The 27,707-nt window shown below is 37.0% G+C and overlaps 1 protein-coding gene across 13 annotated transcripts in view; it reads right to left on the reverse strand.

The window, feature by feature from the left end:
* IMMP2L (inner mitochondrial membrane peptidase subunit 2) overlaps positions 1–27,707 on the reverse strand; it is a 958,924-nt gene that overhangs the window by 291,943 nt on the left and 639,274 nt on the right. For all 13 annotated transcript variants that reach the window (XM_086396574.1, XM_086396575.1, XM_086396576.1 and 10 more), the window contains exon 5: positions 17,941–18,006. In XM_086396574.1, coding sequence (XP_086252700.1) covers positions 17,941–18,006 — 66 coding nt within the window. The remainder of the gene's footprint in view (positions 1–17,940; positions 18,007–27,707) is intronic.

The raw sequence follows: 27,707 nt of genomic DNA on the forward strand, positions 1-27,707 counted from the left end.
TAAAGTACTATGGCAAGAAAGAAGAGGACAGTCATTTCTGTCAGAGAAAGGGTACAGGATTTCACTAAATGGATCGAGGATGGAGAAGGGTCTGCTGAGCACAGGAGATTATGTGAGCATATGAAGAGAAGTATCGCAATTTTTAAAAGTTTGGAATAGTACAGCTTTAGCACACAGTGTGTGTGTGTGTGTGTGTGTGTGTGTGTGTGTATGCTTATAGAGCCATCCTCTTCCTCTTAACTGTTCCAGAGTGTTTCATTTCATGACTGTACCATCACAACCTTAACTCTACTGATGTGCATGTGGAAGGCTATGGTCCTTTGCTGTTATAAACAATGATGCCTTGGACACACTCCTTTCCACTCAAGTGCAAGTCCACCTCCAGATGAATTCCTAGAAGTGGAGTAGAAGTTACCCAGACAAAAATAAAACAAAGGGAACAAGACCAAAGGCAGGGTGCTTTCTGCAAAGGCAATGGTCTGTGAAAAGGTGTCTAATTGCCAAGAAACCTCAAACTACCAGGGTGGTTAGAACATACTGGAGAGAATGCAGCTGGAGAGACACTAACAGATCATCAGGTCATGAGGGGGCAGTCAAGCTGTGCTCCTGAGTGTGGGAGTCATAGCAAGACTTTGTTGTTCTGTTGCTAAGTTGTGTCTGACTCTTTGCAACGCCATGGACTGCACCCCGCCTGGCTTCCCTGTCCTTCACCATCTCCCGGAGTTTGCTCAAACTCATGTCCATTGAGTCAGTGATGCCATCCAACCATCTCATCTTCTGTCATCCCCTTCTCCTCCTCCTTTCAATCTTTCCCAGCATCAGGGTCTTTTCCAAAAATGAGTTGGCTCTTCACAAGACTAACATTTTAATAAAATCATCCCGGTGGAAGTGTGGGGGGGTGAATGCTGCTGCTGCTAAGTTGCTTCAGTCGTGTCCGACTCTGTGCGACCCCATGGACTGCAGCCTACCAGGCTTCTCCGTCCGTGGGATTCTCCAGGCAAGAACACTGGAGTGGGTTGCCATTTCCTTCTCCAATGCATGAAAGCGGAAAGTGAAAGTGAAGTCGCTCAGTCGTGTCCGACTCTTAGCGACCCCATGGACTGCAGCCTACCAGGCTCCTCCATCCATGGGATTTTCCAGGCAACAGTACTGGAGTGGGGTGCCATTGCCTTCTCTGTGGGGGGTGAATAGGCAAGGCTAAAATAAGGTAATCAGGATACAGGTGCAGTTATCTGGCATGGGTGGGGGGACAAAGGCCTAGTAACCCATCCTTTAGACACAATCAAAGAAGGTTCTCCCTTGCTTGTCTCCTGTGCTTTTCCCTTTTGAGCACATCCAAGGTCAATGTCTCAGATGCCTCAGCATAAAGCAACAGCTGTAGGGAATGATGGGCACTGGGATCCACCCCTCCACCCTGGGAGGGGGAAAGATTCTTCCAGTGCTAATAAGTCTACAAAAGTTAGGTATGGACTGAATCCTTCTTTCCTACAAAAATTATCTAGTATAGAATTTAAGAGCTAGAATATATGCCAAAAATCATTTGGTCTTATTTAGTCCAAGAATCCTCAAATGTATTTAAGTCATTTTCATCTTCATAAAGGTTGAAATCCTACAGAAAGCATTACAAATAAAGGGGGAGTGAGTTCCTAAAACCTGACACTGATGTTATCATCTGGAGAGCACTCTTTGAGAAACATTCTATTAGAAAATTGCCATTCTCCATATGGTAACCGTGTTACCTATAGAATGTACCTAGATATATGTATGTTGTTGTTCAGTCACTAAGTCATGTCCAACTCTTTGCAACCCCATGGACTGCAACACGTCAGGCTTCCCTGGCCTTCACCATCTCTCAGAGTTCGCTCAAATTCATGTTGACTGAGTCAGTGATGCCCTCCAATTATCTCATCCTGTCACCCCCTTCTCCTCCTGCTCTCAATCTCTTTCGCAGAATCAGGGTATTTTCCAGTGAGTTGGCTCTTCACATCAGGTGGCCAAAATATTGGAGCTGGAGCTTCAGCATCAGTCCTTCCAATGTTGATTTCCATGTTGTCCAAGGGACTCTGAAGAGACTTCTCTAGCACTACAGTTAGAAAGCATTAATTCTTTGGTGCTCAGCCATTTTGATGGGTCAACTCTGACATCTGTACATGACTACTGGAAAAACTATAGCCTCGACTACTAGGATTTTTATTGGCAAAGTGATGTCTCTGCTTTTTAATATGTTGTCTAGGTTTGCCATAGCTTTTCTTTCTATTTTTTTCCCATCTATTTGCCATGAAATGATGGGACCAGATGCCATGATCTTAGTTTTCTGAATGCTGAATTTTAAGTCAGCTTTTTCACTCTCTTCTTTCACCTTCATCAAGAAGCTCTTTAGTTCCTCTTCGCTTTCTGCCAGTCAGTTCAGTTCAGTTCAGTCATTCAGTTCTGTCTGACTCTTTGCAACTCCATGAACCGCAGCATGCCAGGCCTCCCTGTCCATCACCAACTCCCGGAGATTAGCCAAACTGATGTCCATTGAGTCGGTGATGCCATCCAACCATCTCTTCCTCTGTAGTCCCCTTCTCCTCCTGCCCTCAATCTTTCCCAGAATCAGGGTCTCTTCAAATGAGTCAGCCCTTCACATGATGTGGCCAAAGTATTGGAGTTTCTGCTTCAACATCAGTCCTTCCAATGAACACCCAGGACTGATCTCCCTTAGGATGGACAGGCTGGATCTCCTTGCAGTCCAAGGGACTCTCAAGGGTCTTCTCCAACACCACAGTTCAAAAGCATCAATTCTTTGGCACTCAGCTTTCTTTATAGTCTAACTCTCACATCCATACATGACTACTGGAAAAACCATAGCCTTGACTAGAAGGACCTTTGTTGGCAAAGTCAAATCTCTGCTTTTTAATATGCTGTCTAGGCTGGTCATAACCTTCCTTCCAAAGAGTAAGCATCTCTTAATTTCATGGCTTCAATCACCATCCACAGTGATCTTGGAGCCCCAAAAAATAAAGTCAGCCACTGTTTCCCCATCTATTTCCCATGAACTAATGGGACCAGATGCCATGATCTTAGTCTGAATGTTGAGCTTTAAGCCAACCTTTTCACTCTCATCTTTCACTTTCATCAAGAGGCTCTTTAGTGCTTCTTCACTTTCTGTCATAAGAGTGGTGTCATCTGCATATCTGAGTTTATTGATATTTCTCCCTGCAATCTTGATTCCAGCTTGTGCTTCATCCAGCCCAGTGTTTCTCATGATGTACTCTGCATATAAGTTAAATAAGCAGGGTGACAATATACAGCCTTGACGTATTCCTTTCCCAATTTTGAGCTAGTCCATTGTTCTATGTCTGGGTCTGTGGCTTCTTGATCTGAATACAGGTTTCTCAGGTTCTCTCAGGAGGCAAGCAAAGTGATATAGTATTTCCATCTCTTTAAGAATTTTCCAGAGTTTGTTGTAGTCTACAGAGTTAAAGGCTTTAGTGTAGACAATGAAGCAGCAGTAGATTTTTTTTTTTTTCTGGAATTCCCTTGCTTTTTACTATGATCCAATGGATGTTAGCAATTTGATCTCTGTTTCCTCTGCCTTTTCTAAACCCAGCCTGTACATCAGAAAGTTCTCAGTTCACATCCTGTTGAAGCCTAGCCTGAAGGATTTTGAGCATTACCTTGCTAGCGTGTGAAGTGAGAGCATTGTGCGGTAGTGTGACATGTGTATGTGCTATGAGCTGTGCTAAGATGCTTCAGGCATGTCTGACTCTTTGTGACTCAATGGACTGTAGCCCACAAGGTTCCCCTGTACCTGGGATTCTCCAGGCAAGAATACTGAAGTGGATTGCTGAGCCCTTCTCCAGGGGACGTTCCTGACTCAGGGATTGAACCTGCATCTCTTACGTCTCCTGCATTAGTAGGTGGTTCTTTACCACTACCACCACCTCTTCTACAAAACCATGTTTCTAGATTTTTAAAACCTTAAAATATTGAAGAAACATTTTGTAAACTTTAGAGTGAACTCTCATTTCTCTGTATTTGTTAAACTCATAGATTAGCATTTTTGCACCAACTACTCACAGTAGACAAATGTGTAAAATTATTTCAGAGAATTCAATTTCTAAAGTTCTATTTTGGGACTTATAATTGTCAAAAATAAGACGAAATGACTTAAAAAGACTTACGTCCTTAAATTATCTATGAGAATGAATTAAACTAAATGGCAAATGAAATATTTGATCTAAATATGACAAGGAGCTAACATACATAAAATATTCAAACTGAGAAGAAAACACTTAATACCTTTGTGAAATGAACAATTCTGGTAAAGACAGCTCTTAGAAAAAGAAATTAAAGGTTAATAATTACATAAAATTATATCCTAATTAGCAATAATAATACAAATGAGAACAGCAATAACATTTTTTCACCTTTTTTGGTAGTAAAGACTAAAATTATGTTAATACTGCTGACTCAAGGCATAGTGAAATTTTCGTACCTCGTTAGTGTGAGAATGTGAAAAGTGAAACTTTCATACAAATTTTGTTATCATATCCTCCTTGCCCTCCTCTACATTATTACTAAGGGTGTTGCAAGTTTTAATAAGAAAAAGCATTATTTTTTGAAAGTCCTATGAGAATACTAGAGTTCAGAAACATTATAAAGTTAGGAGTCATTTCAATTCCCATCATGCAGTAAGCATACTCTTGATTTTAATGATAGTTGTATTAGATTTAGAATTCAGGCTTGATTTACATAATCCCCCAAAGATTTCCCAGAAATCCATTAAAGGTCACCTTAGTTTCCCATATATATACCAAATTCTAATCCGCTCATTTGCTCCCACTTCTATTATCTTATTCCATGCTTTTGTAAACCTTACTGCTTATTATGGTTTCATCTCAAATAGAAAATCTTTCAGTTTGGCTTTCCATCCTACTAAACTCCATCCCAGTATGTATTACTTGCTCCTCTTCATGTTAGAGTAAAAGATTAAATAGTCATTTACTTTTTGATGTATTTTGTAAAATTGAAATTTGGACTCCAGAAATGTTCCTTGGAATTATCAATACACCTGGAGGTTCAGCAGTGTGAGACTCACTGTTTATCACTGCCTGCTCCAGGCTGCATATTAAAATCAGGAATCACACAATAGTCAGGGTGTAGAATTTATTTCTGTAATAAACAAAGTAGAAAATCTCTTGGGTTCCCAGGTGACCAGTTGTGGAAGCCTGAAGTTAATGACTTGCTATTCATCATAAACCAAACCTAAAACTTTCATCATACAATTTCCTCTTCTGAAAGAAAATAACAATTGTCAGTCCCTTAATAATGAAGAAATTTTTAATTATTTTCACTCTGATTCTCATTTGAATCATAACAAGGATGATCAATTTCAAAATCTTATTAGTTCTGCTAGCCTGAACCATTCAGATTCTTATGTAGGATCACTTTCCAGGAGGGAAAAAAAAAAAAAAAAAACAGAAGATTCCTTTTATAACAAGCAATTTACAATTAATATTTATGTTAACAAATATTTTCAAGTTGTATAAAACTGTGTAGACTTTAATTTCAAAATCAACATTTATTTTATTTTATTTTTAAACTTTACATAATTGTATTAGTTTTGCCAAATATCAAAATGAATCCACCACAGGTATACATGTGTCCCCATCCTGAACCCTTCTCCCTCCTCCCTCCCCATACCATCCCTCTGGGTCGTCCCAGTGCAGTATGGGAATAATTACTGCTTGTATCTAAGATGCTATTATATACATAAGTGCCTATCATAATGACTTAGATAACATTTGAATATTTTTATTATACAGTGAAATAAATTGAGGAATAAAATTACTTAAAGGAACAGAACCTCTAGGTTATATCAGCTCCTTCCTCTCTGGACTCTCAGTTTAATTCAGCATAGGCAGACTGAGCTAAAATAAAAGCCGAAAGATAGCTGGACTTCTATGCTGGGCTTCTAAGAGGAGACAAAAATAGGATGAGGGTAATATTTGGATACTGAATTTTTCCAAGTGCAGGGCTGTTCCTTTTGTATTAAAAGAAACTATTTGGGCAATAAAATTTATACTACTCTTTTATGAGCATTGTGACTGCTCCCCAGTAAAGATGGTTTGCAGGGTTCTTATAGTATAATAACTTTTCCCCATCCAGATCAAGACAAATATCTTCATTGTCCAGGTGCACTCATGCGACTTCTAGCAATTCAGCAAAGATCTCGGAGGAGCAGCTCAGTATTTTCTCTCCTACTGTCCTTTGATTCAACTAACATATAACCAAAGAACCCATGGATTTTAGGCTAATTCTTCTCTTCTATTTAAAGTATTGGCCAAGACTAGAAGTAAGTTTTGTAATTTTTATTGATTTCTAAGTTATGAGAATAAAAGTAGGCAACACAGACCAAGGATTGGCGAACTATGACCTATGGGCCAAATCTAGGCCAACATCTGTGTTTGTGAATAGATTTTTATTACAGCATTCATTTTGTGGATCATTGAGAGTTGTTTTCTTGGTACAATATCAGTGTTGAGTACTTTTGACAGAGACAGTGTGGCTTGCAAAGCCAAAACTATTATGGGCCTTTGACAGAGAAAGTATACTGATCCCTACTATAGTACAATAAGAAACAAATATCAAAATTATGAAATATCTTGCCAACAGGTAACAGTGTACAAAAAAAAAAGCAGGTCAAGATCCTAAAGATAAGGTATAAGATGAAGTCTTTCAGTCATATAGCCAACCTGGGAGTATGTGAATGGAAAGTTTTAAAAGTGATTTTTCTTCCAACTCTTGGATTCACAAAATATGGTGCTATATCTTAGTCTAGCAGCACAATCAAATTATTTCAACAAAGATAAAAAAAATGATAAATCTAAAATGGGCAAGACATTCTTCTAAGTATTGGTTTAGCTCTGCGCTAATCAAATTATATCTATTATTTCATGTAGAAAGTTAAATCACATTACATTTTGATAGCATGTTAAAACTCATAAGAGAGGATTAGTATATATACTAATTTACCTCATTTGGTCTTCACAATAACCCTGGAAATAGGTTTTTTTGAAAAATCAAAACTCAGAGAAGTCAATAACTTTCCCAAGGTTACACAGCTTGGAAGAAAACAGAGCTGTCATTGGATCTCTTATCATTTTAGTTCGAGTGTAACATTCTTTCCACTTTATCATGCGACCTCTATGGTTTTTAGGCATTTTAAAGACACTTTGAGATGAAAAAAATTAATAAAAACTTTAGAGCATCCACAACTAATTAAATCAACATATCAAACACATCTGCTTCCTACATGAAATTCTTCCTGCAAACATTTTAAAAGAGAAACCATGGTCAAAGTTAAGTTTAAACAAGGTTAGCTGAAATCTCACAAAAATAGAAGAGCTACCCATTCCATAATTATTAAGTAATTATTCAGGTCGAAATATTCTTGAATCTTCCTGGCATGCTCCTTAAGCTTAGTTAAAAAGGTATTTTAAGACAATCTTTTTAGTTTCCTACTGAGATAATTATACTTATATGTCTTTTCAAAATATTTGACAGACTTATATTATTGTGAGCAAAGGAAAAAAAATCAATATTTCGTTCAAAGAAGTGTACAAAAGTTAGCATTTATCTCTATTTTAACTGGGAGTCCACAACTTCAGAAAGTAATACTCCTAAGAAATGTAATTAAGCTAGCAGCAAAGAAGGCTAATACACTGATCGCTGATACTCCAGCCAGCTTTAAATGTGATACACTTCCTGTTAGGAAGAATCAGATTTCAGAAGAGCACTTCACATAACCTACCTGTACTAGGTAACTGGATGAGGCTAATGGCAGAAATGAGGAGCAAAGTCCCAAAGCCAGCTCAAGTAGAGAGAACAGGAGCTTAGTGAAAAGCATAGTTAGAAACTGACTACTGTCTTTGAGAGAGAAGCAAGGAGATGTGGACTGGGATGGAGCCACATCACAGCATCCTGCTAGGCTTCCTGGCGCTTCCCAGGTGGCACTAGTGGTAAAGAATCTGCTGCCAGTGCAGGAGAGGTAAGAGACTTGGGTTCGATCCCCTGGAGGAGGGCATGGTAACCCTCTCCAGGATTCTTGCCTAGAGAATCCCATGGACAGAGGAGCCTGGAGGGCTACAGTCCATAGAGTTGCAAAGAGCCAGACATGACTGAAACAACTTACCACAAGCTAAGCCAATGGGTTTCCTACCTGAAATACCACAGTTATTTCAGTCCATGGACTTCCTGTAGAGGACATGATGGTGCTAATATTTCCTTTTAGATATGGTGAGTTTAATTTGAAGAGTATTAAATAATAAGAATATTAGTTAATATTTATTTTCATGTTCTTGCCTTTAATTTTCTATAAATGGTTTTCTCTAGATCATAAATCACAGCTACTGTACATTACTCCTGGGACTATTACTTATTACTTAGGCCTTATTAAATAAGCAATTCTGGAATTGCCATGTTTACAAATACCTACACAGTGTAGACATATGAGTATACTAGTAGAACATAAATGTACCTGAGTATATACACATTAGGAAACATATACTTACAGAGCTATCTCAAGTATATATTTTTCCTTATGGAGTATTTAGGGAGAAACTTCTGCTATAAGATAAATATTTTTCAAATTATTTCATTCTCATACTGTGTAATACAGATTAGAAGGATATATACCAGATAAACCTCTGTAAGGCTAATAAGCAAAAAGGGGCCTTTTCTTTTTACTTCATATGCCCAGTATTGTTTGAATTTTTTGTACTAACCCTGTATTACTTTCACAATTAAGGAAGAGGCTGGAAATGTCCTGTTCATCTCAATCTTCAACCTGAAAGTTGTCTCTAACACAGCCCAGCTCCTCAGGTCAACCAGATGCCTTCCCTCCAATATTCCAGGGGCCTTGCCACATCTCCCTGGTGGCAATTCTTTCATTACATTGTTTTGTCTTTTTGCTGATTTTGTTGTTTTCAGACAAAACTATAAGTTTAGAAGGCAAAGACTACCTATGACTTTTTATAACCTCAGAATCCTGCAGTGTCTAGAACACTGTAAATACCCCATGCACTCAATAAATGATTAAATCATGATACCTACTAATGATATCCGATATTTACTGAACACATACTTATGTGCCAAGCATTGTGCTAACCACATTATATTCACTACTGAATATAATCCTTAAGAAAACTCTATGGAGTATGTATTATTATAATTTCTATTTTAAAGACAGATGAAAAAATTAAGTTTAGAGAATTAAGTAATTTGGCAAAGTAAAACATTAAGAGGTAAAGCTGGGATGTGAATCAAGGAAGACTGAATTCAGAGTCTGTATTCATAACCTCTACACCACAGAGGATGAATAAATGAACGACTATGCATGAATGAACAAATATGGAACAGTTTCATGTCTAAAGAAGATTCCTATTCAAGAGATAGAACATTTTCTAAGATAGAAAACGAAACCAGAGAATCACTGATGGGGAGTGGAGAGAATACCACAAAAATAATATTATGGTATGTTAGTAATACCATAATAATACTTAGCGACTGAACAACAACAAATAATAATATAAATCTCCCTACAATTCTAAATTGATCACAGAAGTAATCTGAACTTAAAAAAAAAAAAAAAAAACAAGGTCAACATTTCTACATAGAAACTTAAGGTAACTATCTCTCTGATGTTTAGAAAGAAATACCTATTGCTAAGGCATAGAGTTTTTATTAGCAATTCCATTTTTATTCACGGATATAGCAGTAGTGTGACAAATAATCATCTACAACTATATAAAAGAAATAAATATTTCCAAAATGGTATGAGTTACCTATCAATCCCTAATTCTTTAATAAAGAAGACTTAAAATTCTCTAGCAAGAAGAAGGTAAAAATGTCCAGAATATATTAATAACTTCCCAGGTTCACATTGGAGGGAAGCTGATGATTTTTCACAAATGCCTCTAATTTAGTGGTAACTGAACTCTTGGGCAGACTCTGAAACACATATTTTCATTATTCAAACTCTTAGCTATTAACTAACAGCACTGGTTAGACTCTAAGTACTAAGCATAGATGTGCCATGCTATTTTGCTTTGGAAAAGTTAGTGTTCAAATTAAACCAAGCTAAAGGGCCTTAGAGCTTTCTGAAAACTTTCTGTTCAATTTCCCAACAGCTAGGGCCCAGTGTGTAAACATGCTGCTGTCCTCAGCAGCAACCATCTATCTCATTCCCATTTGAAAATTATAAAATAAACTGTTGTTTTCCATACTCATAGAAAACAATGCCTTCACTAATCTTTATCAGGGTTCTGGACACAGGCTTCTTTACAAGTTCCTTTTTCATTCTATCCTTCCTTTTAGGACATGAATTCCTAATCTACCAAAAATGCCATAAACCATTGTATGGTCTTCAAAGAGAGCCATATAGACACATCATATGCATTTGTGCTTAGTCACTCAGTTGTGTCTGACTCTTTGTGACCCCATGGACTGTAGCCCGCCAGGCTTCCTCTGGCCGTGGGATTTCCCAAGTAGGAATACTGGAGTGTGTTGCCATTTCCTTCTCCAGGGGAATCTTCCTGGCCCAGGGACCAAATCCAGGTCTCCTGCATTGCAGGTGGATTCTTTACTGTCTGAGCCACCAGGGAAGCCCAATAGACACATTAGGTTCCTATTATTCAGAATATTACACCAACCATAAAAAGAAGTTATTAAACAAACATCATTTTTAACTTTACTGGGGAAAATTCAATTTAGTTCTCTTTTTCTTCATATAAAGCTTCATCATTTGCTGGAATATAATATGTTCCAACCATCTGTGATAGGTTAATACTGATTTTCCTATCTTCAATAGCACATTTAAGATCAACAAGCTTTACAATGTTTAAATTCCAGTGATTCAATGGATTTTTTTTTTTTTTTGCTAATACCAGAAAGTTATTTTTAATACATTAGGGTGTTTTGACATTTTACAAAGTAAAAGTCTCCAGACTTGAAGGGGAATTATTATTTAAATATTTTACAGTGAGAGAAGTCTCACAATTGTCTACCTCAGACTACACTGCAGTATCAATACTTGTGAGAGAAAGTCTTACGCTGTACTTCACAACAGGAAAAACACTGCTGTGAACACAACACCATTGATTCCACCAGATCTAATACATCCCTGGGGCCACAAAGTGATTGTTTTATATGAACACTTCTTGGAACTCTTCTGAACAAGGAAGGCTACAGACTAAATAGAATCCATTTCTGTGACATGAATTAGAAAGTAGATTATATTTTCTGGTAGGGTGACGACTTGTTGCAATTTGGGCAGTACTGTTTATGCTGATTACTCCAATGAAATAATTAACATCATCCCCTTTTGCTCTAAAAAGTGTCCCAGCTTAGGTGATAAAGTATTTGATTTCCCTCTTCACTAGGGGCTACAAAGACTATTCATTGAGTTCACTGAGGTTGCAGACCACACGGAAGCCCAGATTCCAAATGTCTGTAAAGTGTATTTGACCAAGGACGAGGACCAAGAATGCTAGATTTCATTTCTGACCGGGCTGACAACATCTGTAAAACAGAAACTAATGTCCCAATAAAAAATACTGATGCTTTAGAACTGTCAATTGTGGTGGATTCCTATTGACTTGCCGTAATTTAGTACTTTGTACTCATTTTATGCTTTTCTAAAACAGGGCTTCTCTGTGAGTCATAACAAATTAATAAGAGAAAAACAAATAACTATGAAAAATATTTTGGTGGAGCTAATGAGTATTGATATTACTTTCATTAGCTTTTGACTGTTAATGTTATAGATAAGCATCCTCATTTGGGTTAACTTTATGACAAAAGCTAACATTCCTAGCTAAGCTATCCAGAGAATCAAGCAATTGCTTTGTGATTTTAATCAATGTTGACATCAAGATAGAACATTTGGACCCCTGAAAGTCTCCTCTTTTACAGTCTTAGCAACAGTTGTCTGAATTTTTTGAACAAATACTTCAACTCTACTTATCATTTGTCAATATAATCATAATGACAGTGATTACAGATAATGTGACTACTTCTATGAATCACTCTGAAATAACAAATCAAAGTAGTCATCATTCATGTCATAAATAAGGTTACCTAACTACTGTTAGAAGAAGCTAGATGTGATTTTCTCAAGAGAAAAGTACTTTGACTGGTTATTTGGGTCAGACTGCCTCCCTTTAGCCTATTCTCCTCACAGCAGGCAGAGTGATCCTCTAAAAACACCAATCACATCATACCGCTCCACGGCTCAAAGCTCTCCACTGGCTTGCCATGCTCCTAGAATAAAAACCAAAGTCCTTACTATGACCCACAAGGTTCTGCAAGTCTCTAAAATCTAATCTCCTATATCTATTTTCTTCCTGCATGAAAATTCAACATGCTGACATCTTGTAAACTCATCTAACATGCATCCATCTCAGATGTGCATTTGTTATTTATTCCTTTAGTCTGAACTGTCCTTCCCCAGACACTAAAATGGCTCTCTTCCTCCTCTTCTCCCTTAATTTAGATATCTGCTCAAATCCCTTTTCCTGAGAGAGTTTTACAGTAAACACTTTACCTAAACTAGCAACCAGACTCCCACCATCACTCTATACTTCGTTTCCTACTGTATTTTTTTCCATAGCACTTCTAACTTGTGATACTGTATTATGCGATATGTTTGTCTGTTTATTATTAGCTTCCATCCACTAGAATGTAAAGCTCCATGAAGGAAGAGACTGTCTCCTTTGCTCAACTACGTCTCTCTAGTGTCTACACTAGTGTTCATTCCATGAACAGTTGTAAGGACTATACTGTCAGTGAACTGCTTATGTGAAATGTAACTTGATCATCTAGAACTATTTTCAGATTTTATGATGCAGTGTTTTGGTTTCTGGACATGATATTTAAGTCAATTTCTTCTGAAAGGGTATTTCATGCAGTGTTGGTAAGAGTGTAAATGATTTGGCTGTATATATTAAAACTAAAAGTAACAACAGCAGCAACAGCAAAGCATTTGTTGACTTTTCCCACTTATAGGTATCTATTCCACGAGAATAAACACACAAGCATATGAAGGCATGTGTGCAAGGATGTTCATGAGAGTACTTTACATTTTTCAAACTTGTGTTACTTCTGCAATAAAAACAAAACAAAAAAATCTTCCCTAGAGAGTATGGTCAGAGCAAATACCATGGAGAGCAGGTATAGTCTAATCAAAAATGAGATTGTGAAGGGCAATGCCAAGGAAAGTGACTCCTAATCTCACTGCCAGAATGTGGGAGGCTTCAGTGTATCTGCTATACAAGCTCATTCCAAGAGGTTCCTCATAGCTGCAGCATGAGAACCAGGTAAATTACCTGCCTAGACACAGCTGACTAAACCAGGCAAGGGCACCTACTCCAAAGGCAGCTGACCAATTAGTTGACCAGTGGCCTGTAGGGAGGATGAATTCTAGATCAAAGGGGCAAACTCAGACTTCTCTCAGGTGGTTTAAGCATGGCCCACACCCAGGGAAGTCAGAAGTTGACAATGGAGCAATACCAGTGGGAACATAGACAAGGCAGCAGGCGTGCTGTGCCAGCAGACAGGGCACAGGTGTACAGAAACCAGAAGTGCTGCTCCTGGGCTCTGTCACCCTGCCCCCACCAGGTAACTTTCAAACGAGTGCTCTTTAAACTGGATTCTACTCAGGTTCGATCCCTGGAGAAGGGAACAGCAATGCACTCCAGTACTCTTGTCTGGAAAATTCCATGGACAGAGGAGCCTGGTGGACTGCAGTCTGTGGGATCTCAAAAAGTGAGACAACCCACCTTTAGACACAACTCACTTTAAGAAACTAACACTTTTGGGCTTCCCTATTGATTCAGATGGTAAAGGATCTGCCTGCAGTGAAGGAGAGCTGGGTTCCATTTCTGGGTTGGGAAGATTCCCTGGAGAGGGGAATAGCTACCCACTCCAGTATTCTTGCCTGGAGAATTCCATGGAGAGAGGGGTCTGGCATGCCACAGTCCATGGGGTCGCAAAGAGATGGACACGACTGAGTGACTAACATTTAACTTAACTGTAATCTGAAGGAGTTTAACTAACAGAACATTAAATTGAGGACTTGATCAAGCTTTTCAAGGGCTTAACCTTTGAAAAGATGATGGTTCCCTTTATAGCCTCTAATTATGTGTAATTCAAAATAAAAATAGCATAGAATGCACAGTAAGTATAGCCAAGTCCTGATAAGTATTATTTTTTCCCCCTTTGGTCATTTAGTGAAATAATACTTCTTTTTTTCTAAAAAAATTTTTTTTTTTCTGGAAACCTACATTAGTGCTTAGCTTGCCTACTAGATAATCTGGTATTACCCAGGGTAAAAGTAAGAGTGGAAATTCTAGGTCTGGAAATGGCAACCTATTCCAGTATTCTTGCTTGGAGAATCCCATGGATAGAGAAGTGTGGTAGGCTATAGTCCATGGGGTCGCTAAGAGCTGGACACGACTGAGCGACTTCACTTTCACTTTTCACTTTCAGGCATTGGAGAAGGAAATGGCAACCTGTTCCAGTATTCTTTCTTGCCTGGAGAATCCCAGGGACAGGGGAGCCTGGTGGGCTGCCATCTATGGGGTCGCACAGAGTTGGACACGACTGAAGTGACTTAGCAGCAGCAGCAGCAGCACAGACAGAAGCACCTTGCCTACTACAAGTTAGGACACTAAGGACAAATGATTTCCAGTGGTAGCGTGTATACATGCATGCTCAGTCGTGTCCGACTCTTTGTGACCCCATGGACTGTAACTCACTAGCCCCTCTGCCCATGGAATTTTCCAGGCAAGAATACTTTTCTTCGTTACCATTTTAAGCATATGAGAACATATAAAATTTTTAATATGCTATGAGTGGTAGACAGATAGCATATTAACTTTTTATATGTTCTCATACACTTCAAAATGCATAACAGAGAAAGGGAGTAAGCACAGTAATAAACAGTATTTCATTCCCTAACTATCCCTTGATGTTTTTCAACATTGTTAGAAAATGATTATAGGAATATATTCAATTACTAATTAAAAGTACAAGAAGGCTAGGATATCTAGGATATGGAAGTTTCAGATGAATAAAAGTTAAATTTTTCTTTTAAAACACCAAATACAGAACTAGCTCTCTTTTAATCAAGTATTAAGCAGTTTTTAGAGGCTACAGAGTAGAAAAGTCTTGAGCCTTGTTACTTTCATGCTTTTATATCATTCATTCCTGCATGATAGAAGAATAGCGAAGAGGGCAGAAAGGGACGTATGTCTCAAGCGTCAGTTTGCAGAATGGAACAAGCTAGAGGTTCAACATGTGGGTGGCAGCCATGGGGAAAGAAGCTGTAAACCTACTGCTGCTGCTACTGCTAAGTCGCTTCAGTCGTGTCCGACTCTGTGTGACCCCATAGACAGCAGCCCACCAGGCTCCCCCGTCCCTGGGATTCTCAAGGCAAGAACACTGGAGTGGGTTGCCATTTCAGCTCCTCCTCTCCTCTGTGAACAGAATATTTATATTTACTGAGGAAAGTAACAATCCTGCCTTTTTTTCAGAAAGGTCTGTTGTAGGGATTTTGAGTGCACATTTTTTGGGTTTTTTTTTTTTTTTTTCCTGCTCGTTTGTTTTTTAATGTCCAACCAAGCTTTGCAATCTCACATTGTGGACTAGTTATCTAGTGACCAATAATATTACATCAGAATTAAAGTTGTGTTCTCCTTGAATTTATCCTGTTAGATTACTTTACATAGATGAAAGTTTCCCTGCTTTGTTGATCAATTTTTTTGTTTTGTTTTTAAAATAGCTTTATTGAGGTGTAATTCATATAATTTACCCATTTAAAAAGTGGAACTCACTGATTTGCATATACTCATAGAGTTGTATGCTCATGTAATCAAACATAATCAATAATATGAAGGAATAAACTACAGATGCACAAATGGAGAAACCAAAAAAAAAAAAAAAATCTGTGCTAAGTGAAAGTAACCAGAGACAAAGGACGACATATATTAAAATGTAAGTAAAATTTCTAGAAAAGGCTAACCCATAAAAAGCAGATCCATGGTTGTGTGGCATTAGCAGCGGGGATTTGTGGGAACCAGAGTTTAGGACAAATCTGGGAAGGGAGTGTTTGAAGGTAATAGGAAGCTTCAAATCTAGATGGTGGTGAGGGTTGCACAACTGTATAGATTTATATTAAAAATCACTGCACAACATATTTATAAAGTGGGTAAATTGCACAGCATATAAAATATACTTCAATAAGGATATGACTGGGTGACTGAACAACAAGGATTTTGGAAGGAAAAAAGACCAAGCAAATACTCATGAAGAGAGACCAAACACATCATACCCCAATAGCTCTACTGATAACTGAGGCCTGGAAGAACCTTTGTTTATGTGGATACTAGCTGTCAATATTTATCACATTAGAAATTATAGTGGAGAATTTTTAGATATCTTATTAGTTATTCAATATAAAATAACAATAATAAGCCTGTATGTTAACAAAAAGAACAAGTTGAATGGAAAGCACAACTGTTTTTCAAAACAAGAGAAAAAATAGTGAGAAGGGAGGCCTTTTTTTTTTCCAAACATGTTTACCAATCTGTTTAGTATCTGGCTTAATAGAAGATAGCCCTTTCTGTTTCTACTTCTGCCTTCAGTCTGCTGCAATATCATACATTATATAACCTCTGGAAAACTCCACTGTACATTCAAGAGAAATGACAGTGAAAAAACAAATAATATCTTAGTATTATCGGGAAAGTAGTTTTCATCTTAGAGACCCTCACAAAGGGTCTTGGAAACTCCCGGTGCCCTTTGGGTCATCATTTGAGAACTGCTGGTCGAGATTTTACTCTAGATCATTTTAATGAGATTGCTTAAACTGTACTGTCATTAATCAAATAGTCTAGGATCAAGCTTTTTGGGAAAACAGGATCAAAAAACTTTCTAAATATAGTTTCAAAGCATAGTGAATCCCACATTGTATAGTCTTGGCTGTAACATATAATAAAGTAAGCAATCAGCATGAGACATTGCACACTACATCAGTATTTACTTGTTGAATCTCAAGCATTATTCTAGATTTATCAGCAAGCAGAATAAATAAAACATTATTACATATTGTCAAAACACCTGATTGTTACAATGTTATTTTCTTTTATTTTGGCCAAGTGTTCTATGGGATCTTAGTTCCCTGACCAGGGTCAAACCTGTGCCCTCTGTATAGAAGCATGGACTCTTAACCTTTGGATTGCCAGTGAAGTCCCAATGTTATTTTCTAAAGCTACTGTTTTTGTTACTGATTCAGAAGTTTCCGTTTCACATTCATTTACATCTTTCTCCATCCTTTTTACAATAAAATCTCCCCTTTTGTTTCTGTATTTGCTTCTAAAATAATAAAGTATTATTGAATTTTTCTAAATTGAAACTTGATATAATAATCTGAAAAATGATGCTAATTTAAATATATGAAATTCAGTTATTTAATGGTCATTTGACAAAATGTGGTTAATTTCACCTTAATTAATATCTATTTCAAATGTGTCTCCCAGTAAAGGATAAGAGTACCATCAGTCAGCTTATGGACCTGTTGCTGATACTGCTAAGTCACTTCAGTCGTGTCCGACTCTGTGCGACCCTACAGACGGCAGCCCACCAGGCTCCCCCGTCCCTGGGATTCTCCAGGCAAGAACACTGGAGTGGGTTGCCATTTCCTTCTCCATATCCTATCAAATGATTGATGATACTCACTAAAGAGGTAGTAGTTCATTTAGAAAGTCTCCAAAGCTTTGAAGCCATCAAATACACCTCTCTAGACTGAGATATACATTCCGTGTAATGTGATTTAAAACTCAACAAAAATCTAGACATTTATAACCTGAACTCAAAAACCATAGCTTAAGTACTTACTTTACAATATCTCCTTCAAGAGCAATCACTCTCTTAATGATCTTCTGTTCTGGGTTTTTAGGGGACCTAGAAAAATAAAGTTATATAATCAGTTATGTCTGTTGTTTTAAGAAAATGGAAATAAATATTACAAAAAAATAAGCTATATTAAAGTCATTACAGGACCCTTTGCAACCATGACATGACATCAGTCCTACTTAAGTCTTCAGTGAGAAGGAATTATCAAAGTACCTGAAGGAAAGAGGAGTCATGAAACAAATCATTTCAGATATTACCTCCAAATGGTAGTATTTATACTTTTAGTTTTAGTCTGTCTTAAGGATGATCTAATATTCTATTTATGTAAACATCATCTTAACTTTTTAAATACTTCCAACACTAATATATTCTACTCTAAAAAAATAAACCTGAGTCATAAAATTAAGCTTCAGCTTTGAGTCCCTTTTTGAAGTTTTCATTTTGATGGGCTAATTTTCTTCTTCAGATGTGGATTTCCTTATCCTTAAAATGGATACAGGGTTGTGCAAAGAGGATCTTGGGAGAATTACAAATTAAGATACTACTATTAAATTAAATGAGGCAATGTATATAAAGCAACTAATTACATAAGAAAGTAATGAGGCATTTCTTAAATAACATACTTGTTTCATTTTATTTAAAATAAACAAAGGAGTTTGATTTTAAAAAGAAAACACCGAAGCTGAATTATTTTGAAAAAACAAAGAATTTGGAGTCTTTTTTGCTGTTTTTTCCATGTTGGTTTATTTCTAACAAAGCACTTGGACCAAGCCCACCCAGGAGAGAGGATATCACTTCCTCAAGGACTTGAAGTTTGGGGCTATTCTTAACCCCTTGGTTCCTTGCCACATTTCTTAGTTAAAGCTGCTCTGTTTCTTGTGCTAAAGGAGTAGTTGTGGAGGGGCAGAGCCCAGCTTTGCTGGAATCTTGTCATTGATACTAGCATTATTCTATCAAAATGCAGAGGGGACAGTGTTTGAGGTTCCTGTAAGCTCTGGGTTTTCCTTCCTCCAAGAAACTACCATCTTTTTGATATAATATCGGACACTCCTGGAGGGAGAGGCAGATGGAGGGAGAATCCGGGGTCTGAGTTTTAGGAAAGCTAAGGCACAAAAGGAGGAAATTATTTGAAAGTACACTTAGGTTTAGCCATGTAAAGATTATGTAATATAGAGTGCTAAGGTAAGGCTATTAACAGTTAAAGGAAACTGATACATTCTGATATGCTTAATGTGGACATCATTTATTTTAACCTATGATTAATAGCTATGGTAAATGTTACAAGGTAATACTATTTAATAAATACTCCCCTCCCCTTCTCTTTCCTCCTCCCTGCTCACTTTGTCTCTGGGATCCCTCACTCTGGGAGAAGCCATGTCTGTCCTCAGCAACCTTCCTGTGAGTGAGCTTAGAAGCAAATCCTTCAACAGACTCATAGATACAGAGAATAAAACAGTGGTTGTAGGGAGAGACAGGCGTGGCGACAGATTGGTTGAAATAGATGAAGGGGATATAGGGGTACAGATTGCCAGTATCAAAATATATAAACCACGAGGATCTAATATATAGCACAAGGAATATGGTCAATAATATCATCATACTTTTGTATGGGGACAGATGGTTACTAGACTTATTGTGATCATTTCCCAATGTATGTAAATGTTGAATCACTATGTAATACTCCAGAAACGAACACAATATTGTATATCAAATACATTTTTTTAAAAGTAGATCCTTTAGCCTCAGTCAAGTCTTCAGAAAGTACAGCTGTAGCCAACAGCTTCACCGCACCCTCATGAGAGACCCTGAGCCACACCACCCTCTGAAGATGCTTCTGGCTTCCTGATTCCTAGAAAATGTATGAGCTAATGAGTGTTTTCAGCCGCGGGAGGTTGGGGCACTTTGTTATAGAGCAATGGTTATCGCAATCTTAATATGTCCAATTTCCTGGCAGTAACATTTTAATTCTTTTGATCTTAAAAGACCTATTTCAAAAAACATCTCACACATCACATAAATGATCATTTAATATGGATTTGAAAATCAGTGATAGATAAAAAAATAATTCCAATTCAAGTCACATTTTGAATTGAATTACCTTTAAAAAGGAAGCTAAATGCAAAAATACTAAAAAGATTAAATACATTCAGAATTTAATACCTCATTAAGGGAAACATGCAGCTTTAATAAGGTGTCTATTTCACACGATATATTGCAGAGAAAAGAAAATCATCTGAACCACTTGTGGCTTAGATGTCATACTTACTGACACAACTTTTCACTAGATTGATTATTAACATTCTTTATTTTAAAATGGAAATTTGATCAGAGTTTTTGAGTGATCTGTCCCCTTCATGAAATGGAGTAAATCTACAAATTTAATGTCATTCATGTATAGCTAGAGTGAGGGATCTGGCCCATTCAAGATGATGGAATTTATATTTTCTGTGCAAAGTTACTTATTGACATTTAGGAAAATTTGCCCCCATGTCTCTCTGTTTAACCAGAAATGTATAAAAAAATTTTCAGCCTCAGTGATCATTAAAGAATTGTACATTAAAACAACAGGACACTGTTTTCCTGTTTTTTTCAACAAAGGAATAGTAATAATACCATTAATGCAATTTGTTATTGAGTGTTTAGGGACACGGGTACATGTCCTAAAGTATATGATCATGTAACATACCTTTCTGTAAACATGTCAAGATTTTATACTCTCTTTAACATATCACACTTTTAGAAATTTATTCTTATGAAATAGTTGTGTATATATACAAAATTTTAGCTACATAGATTCTGTCTGTTTTTAAAGAGAAAAAAATCAACAAGATTGTTATAGTTCATCATATAATAAAATATCATTCAAACATTAAAGATGTTATAAAAGAATTTTTAATGATGTGTAAATATCAACAGAATATATAGATTAAACATGCGAGCACATGTATACCTGTGATGGATTCATTTTGATATTTGGCAAAACTAATACAATTATGTAAAGTTTAAAAATAAAATAAAATTAAATTAAAAAATTTAAAAAAATAAAAAAAAAAGAAAAATGTATGTGTACCATGACTTTGCATCAGTAATTATAAAAAAGAAAATGTGCATGCAACTGTACTGGGAAAATTTAGGAAGGATATAAAACCAAAGTGGCAAGCATAGTTCTGTGTGTGATAAAACACATGTCCAGATTTTTGGTTCAGAGTACTGGAAAATCCATTAGAAGAGGACAAATGTTTGTATCACATGACACTACCTGAGAAGAAATGCTCTAAGACAGGGGTGAGAACTGAACTAATTCCAAGTCCCCCATCTAATACTGATGCAATGTTAATACAAAAAGCAACCTTTAACAGCATAAAACATTACTTATGCTGACAAATTTTAAGTTTCTGAGATATGTGCAAAGTATTTTATATTTTAAAATAATCTATATATTAAGATCATGAGGCAAAACAGAATATACAAAGTAAGCTACCTATATAATTAAAATTTTATAAATTACCACTTCAAACATATCTATAAATTTTAATGTAATATTAGTCTCATGAATCTAATCATATTATGAACATTAATCCCATTACTGCTCAATATCTATATTTTAATCATTAGGCTGCTGAATGCATTACAGGGATGTAAGTAGACATGTTATGAGAGTTATTACAGATTTACATTGTGAACTTCCTTTTGTCTGCATTTTCTTGGCCACTTGCCTATCTTCTAGAAGTGTGAAGGATAACAAGTGAAGGCTTACGCCTTACTTTAGGGGCATGATGTGTACTGACCAATAAAATTTGCATTTAAATTTGAAATTTAATATTTTCATAATAAACACAGTTTTATAGTATTTCTTTCTGGAGCCTGGATTTTAAGCATTCTGCTCTATGCTGAAGATTTAATTAGGCAAGTTTCTCCAGAGGTTTGGACAAGATGCCTAGAATGGTCTCTCTACCATGTAGGTCTCAGTAGATTAGTTTGATGTGGCAGAATTTATCTCTAATGAGAATGGTAAAGGGAAAAGGTAAAGGGTTAGCATAGTCATAATAAGATTTCTGTGACACTTAACATTCTTGAGCTTCATTACCTATCTTAAGAGAAGTGTTGTCATTTTTACCCTGTGACAAGCCAACAGAGCCATGTCTTCGGTCTCATAATCTCTGTCGCTGATTTCATGTTTTTCATGTTTCCAAAAGGTTGTAATTTGAATCCTGTTTGGAACACTGGGAAGGTACTCCGGAATACTCAGGAGAGCCCCCGTGTGTTCTCGAGAATAGGGAGATTAGCAAGTGTACCTACCCTCTCTATTCCCAAACCCAGGGCTCATCCTGATGTCAGATCTCTAAGCATGCTCACCCTTCTCCCATTAATAGTAAAATTCTTATACCTTTCTGGGTGGGTTGTGTAGATTTTCATATTTAAAAGCATCAAGATTGCCCCAGATTATTTTAGAATTAACTTCAGGATTAGAAGTTACCATGGTATATGCCACAGAAAGATCTGAATTTTAACTCTTCATTAATGAGATAAAAACTAAAAACTAATATCCTGGGGATGGCTTATATTTCATAGGCTTTTTTTTTTAACTGTCTAAAAGAATGTGTTATTGTTTCACTGCTAAGTCATGTCTTGACTCTTTGCGACCCCATGGACTGCAGCCTACCAGGCTTCTCTGTCGGGATTTCCCAGGCAAGAATACTGGAGTGGGTTGCCATTTCCTTCTCCAGATGGCCATGCATTAAATTATCTAACTTTACATCATCATAATGATAAAAAGTATTGCTGTTTTAATCATCAAAATGAGAATTAAAAGTCCACACAACAATAAAAAGTTACATTAAAAAAATCATAGCAAATGATAACATCTTTTATTTTTGTAATTTTATTTTTTTATTTTTTTTAGGAAGATATTGAACATTTATTTTACAATGAATGCCATGTTATCTACCACATAAAGCATCTTAACTGTACAGTATATTTTATAAATATGTTATAGCTTGAGTTGTCTAATAAAAATATTGCTCCCTTATGACTCATTGTTTTCATTATCTTTAAACTCTTTTACAGTTTTCTACTAATGTGGGTATCCAGGATTATAGATCGATTTTTGACCCAATTTCAATCTTTTAAAATAGGAATATTTAACCAGTTTGAGTGTGGTAACTCAGCAGTACCTGTATCAATCTATTTTATGCCAATTTTAATGCTTCCTTGCTGTCTTTCACCACTGCCCCTACAATTTGAATATGTCCTCTCTATTTGCAGCATTTATTGTCAAATTTACCTACAGTGATCTACTACATAAAGCTGTAGGTACTGATTTTCCACAGGCAAGATGTACTTTAAATAAGGTTTCAATCCACTACCACCCCAATCAATAATTTACAGTTTCCTTGTACACTACTAGTATTAGCATTACAGACAAATTTGCTACTTTCCCACTCCTATAATTAAAACTAGAGGAAATAAAACTGTACTACTGGTTTTCCCATTTTGTTAGGTTAACATTTGATATGCCTTTATTCTACAGGTTCTGTCCACAGTGACAAAGTCCTTTTATTTTACATGTTTAACTTAAGAACATGCATATCTTTACACGCTAAAAATAAAGCAGTATTTTTTTTGTTTTACATATTGAACATTTAGCATGCCTTTTAAGCTTATAAAGACATAAGCTGAAATTTTAGACCCAGTTTACATATTTATGTTTGCATTTAGTTTTATAATTCTATATAACACTGTAACCTTAAGGCCGTTTAACTAAACCTTACCACCAATTCTTTTATACCGTTGCCTCCTTACTCTTATTTTAATCCATGTTTTTTGTTGGATGCAGTACATCACTTAACAAAGTTTTCAATGGCAGTACTTAAAAGATATACTTTCTCAGCCTCTGCATATCTGTGAATGCTTCCCATTGCCTTGGTACAGAAATAACTTGTCAGGACATCTAATTGGTTCAAAACTATTTTCCCTTAAAACCATAGATGGGCTTCCCACATGGTAAAGAATCCACCTGCCACCAATGAATGAGGCAAAAGAGACAACTGTTCCATCTTTGGGTGGGGAAGATCCTCTGGAGGAGAAAATGGCACCCCACTCCACTATTCCTGCTGGGAGAATCCCACGGTCAGAGGAGCCTGACAGTCCATGGGGTCGTAAAGAGCAGGATAAGACCGAGCCTCTGAGCAAAAACTGTAGATATTGTTTTCTGGCATTTACAGTTGCAAGGGAAAATTTTGAGGTCAGGCTAACTTTCATCCTTTTATAAGTGGCTTGTCTTCTCTGGGATACTTGTGGATTTTTTTTCTTTATCCTTCCAATGGCACCCTGTGAGCCTTTTCTACTTGTAGATCTAGTTTGTTAACTCTGAACATTTTTCTTCAGTTAGTTCCTTAATTACAATTTGAGCTTCATTTGCTTTGTCCTCTGTTTCAGGTATTCCTATCATGCGTAGATTTTATCACCTGGACAGGTCATCGAGGTCTTCCTTCTTCTCTTGATTCCTTTTTCTGTTTTTTTTTTTTTTTTTTCCCTGCATGCTGTGAAAATTTCTCGTTTTGCATTCACTTCAGTAATTCGATTTTGTGCCCCATCAGACTTGAACATTTCTGTTCTCTCAGCTCCCTCACACTTTTCAAGTGCTCCGACAAGAGCAATTTTTATCATTAAGCATAGGTCTTTAAGCTCTGATGCGATATGATACTTAATCCTTGCTATCTCTTCTGTTTCCACCGCTATACTCGTTTCAAGAGGCGGCATTTTCTCAATTAGCTGTTTTCCTTTGGACCTGCGGTATCAGGACCTTTTGAACAACTCTTCTGAACAATGGCACCAAAAGGGAAAGGTGTTTTGATTAACGAAAAAAACAAATGTCCAAAACAGTTCCCCTCTACATCATCTCTATTTTTGTAATTTTAGAAAATGTTGCCGGAGTTTGACATGATTTTCATAGGTTACAGCTGGAAAAGGCCTATGAATGTACCTAGTCTTTTCCTGGCAATATTCAATCTCACTCATTTTCCATGGCCTAAGAACTTCTGCTTTTGTGTCATACAAAAGCATGGACTGGCGGGCAGTAGAAATGGAGTCCATGATCATGGTCATGGTCTACCTCTGGTACAGACAGCAGCTGACTGTAGGCAAGCTACATAACCAATGTGGGTCTCATATTCAAAGAGATAAGGCCAGATCAAACCAGAAGCCAGACAATCAAACCTAGCTTGTAGACATCTTTCGTTTGGTCCATACATCATTTATTTCTGTACTTTTAAATCTGGAGCTGGCCAAGCAAACAAGAGATCTCACATTTCTTGTTCCTCTTAGACAAATACAAAGATCTAGCACCCTAAAACCCACATTCTGGCATGAAAGGGAGTCCACTGGATCTGAGAAGCAGATCTTGAGGATTTGCCACAGTGCCAACAGTTTGTTTCATGTGGGTTTAAGGGTCTGAAGACATGTGAGTTTGAGAACCTCTAGAAATCCTGACAATTTCTTCTACCTCTATCATCATATCACAACTGAGAAAATATGTATGAAATCTCCATCAGAGAGTCTAACATGAATTAAAATGAAAAGAAAGAAATTCAAGTCACTCAGTCGTGTGTGACTCTTTGCGACCCCATGGACTGTAGCCTACCAGGCTCCTCAGTGCATGGAATTTTCCAGGCAAGAGTACTGGTGTGGGGGAGTGGGTTGCCATTTCCTTTTCCAGGGGATCTTCCCAACCCAGGGATTGAACCTGGGTCTCCCGCATTGCAGGCAGACACTTTACCATCTGAGCCATCAGGGAAGCCCTAACATGAATTAGGTTCTCAGTAGATCTTAGTGCCATCCCTTTCTAAAATAAATTTCTAAAGGAGGTCAGTTAACTGAGCACAAGAAAATCATTAGGATCCTCTATTTTTAAGAGTTACATGGATTGATTTATTTATTTCATAAATGCTCCACTGATTTCAGTCAGTTGCATTAGAGGGTAAGAATGGCATTTTAAAGGTTTGGTCACATTTTATTACACAATTAACTAAAGAAACACGAAACTAAATATAATTGTATTCATATTGGAAAGTCACAGGTCAGTTTTAAATTAAATGGGTATTATCTGATAAAAATGAATAATTTCCATGTTGGATTCTGTATGCTTGCTTCACTATCAGTAGTAGCGTGAACTTTGTGCATTCAGCCCCTGTTATAATGATTCGTTTTCTAAATTCAATGCAATTTTATTAATTAGTACTCTAAAAGTTTTTACTTAGGTCAGCATTTCAGCTACATTTTTGCCGCTTGCAGACTTCTCTTTGTATTATGTAAGTCTTTAATATTTAAACAAAAGAAACTATCAAGATCTTTTTATTGCTCTTTGGGTTTATTCTTGAAATCTTCACAAGTGTGAAGTCTATGACTACAGATAGAGTTTCACAAAGTGTGTGTGTGTGTGTGTGTGTGTGTGTGTGTATGTATAAATGCAATCCCTAATAATTACTCTTGTCCAGATACTTCTTAAAATGCTCCAATCCAAGGGCCTCATTATTAGAAAAGTGAAGTAAAGAAGAGGTGGCAAGAACCCAGGTAAATGCTTCAAATTTGTCTGCTATAATACCATATGGTCTTGCATAGGAAATATATCTTAAGGAAAAGGGAAAACCTTGGAAAGGATCATCAGGAAGGTGCAGAGGGTTGTTCTATATATAGAAAAACCTGGTGAGAAGTGAGTAGAATTTCAGAGCACTAAGGCCAGTGCTCCTGGGCAGGCTTGTTTCCTGGGTGGGAATGGAAGAAATGGCTTATTCTCTCCAAGTAAACCCCACCCAAAACAGGCTCCGGAGCAGTCGGAATAGACTCCTTCAGAGACTCCTGATAAAATCTGTATGCAGGTCAAGAAGCAACAGTTAGAACCAGACATGGAACAGTGAACTGGTTCCAAATTAGGAAAGGAGTACATCTAGGCTGTATATCGTAACCCTGTTTATTTAACTTAAATGCAAGTACATCATGCAAAATGCTGGGCTGGATGAAGCACAAACTGGGATCAAGATTGCAGGGAGAGAAAGAAAGATTGCAGGGAGAAATATTAATAACCTCAGATATGCAGATGACACCATCCTTATGGCAGAAAGCAAAGAGGAACTGAAAAGCCTCTTGATGAAAGTGAAAGAGGAGAGTGAAAAAGCTGGCTTAAAACTCAACATTCAAAACACTAAGATCATGGCATCTGGTCCCATCACTTCATGGCAAATAGATGGGGAAACAATGAAAACAGTGACAAACTTTATTTTCTTGGGCTCCAAAATCACTGCAGATGTTGACTGCAGCCATGAAATCAAAAGACACTTGCTCCTTGGAAGACAAGCTATGACCAACCTAGACAGCATAATAAAAAACAGAGACATCACCTTGCTGACACAGGTCCATCTAGTCAAAACTATGGTTTTTCCAGTGGTCATGTATGGATGTGAGAGTTGGACCATAAAGAAAGCTGAGCACCAAAGAGTTGATGCTTTTGAACTATGGTGTTGGAGAAGACTCTTGAGAGTCCCTTGGACTGCAAGGAGATCCAACCAGTCAATCCTAAAGGAAATCAGTCCTGAATATTCATTGGAAGCACTAATGCTGAAGCTGAAACTCCAATACTTTAGCCACCTGATGAGAAGAACTGACTCATTGGAAAAGACCCTGATGCTGGGAAAGATTGAAGACAGGAGAAGGGGACGACAGAGGATGAGATGGCTGGATGGCATCACTGACTC

Source organism: Bos grunniens, chromosome 4 (assembly GCF_055505025.1).
Source record: "Bos grunniens cultivar Pamir isolate PY7600 chromosome 4, Bosgru_T2T1.0, whole genome shotgun sequence".
NCBI lineage: Eukaryota > Metazoa > Chordata > Mammalia > Artiodactyla > Bovidae > Bos > Bos grunniens.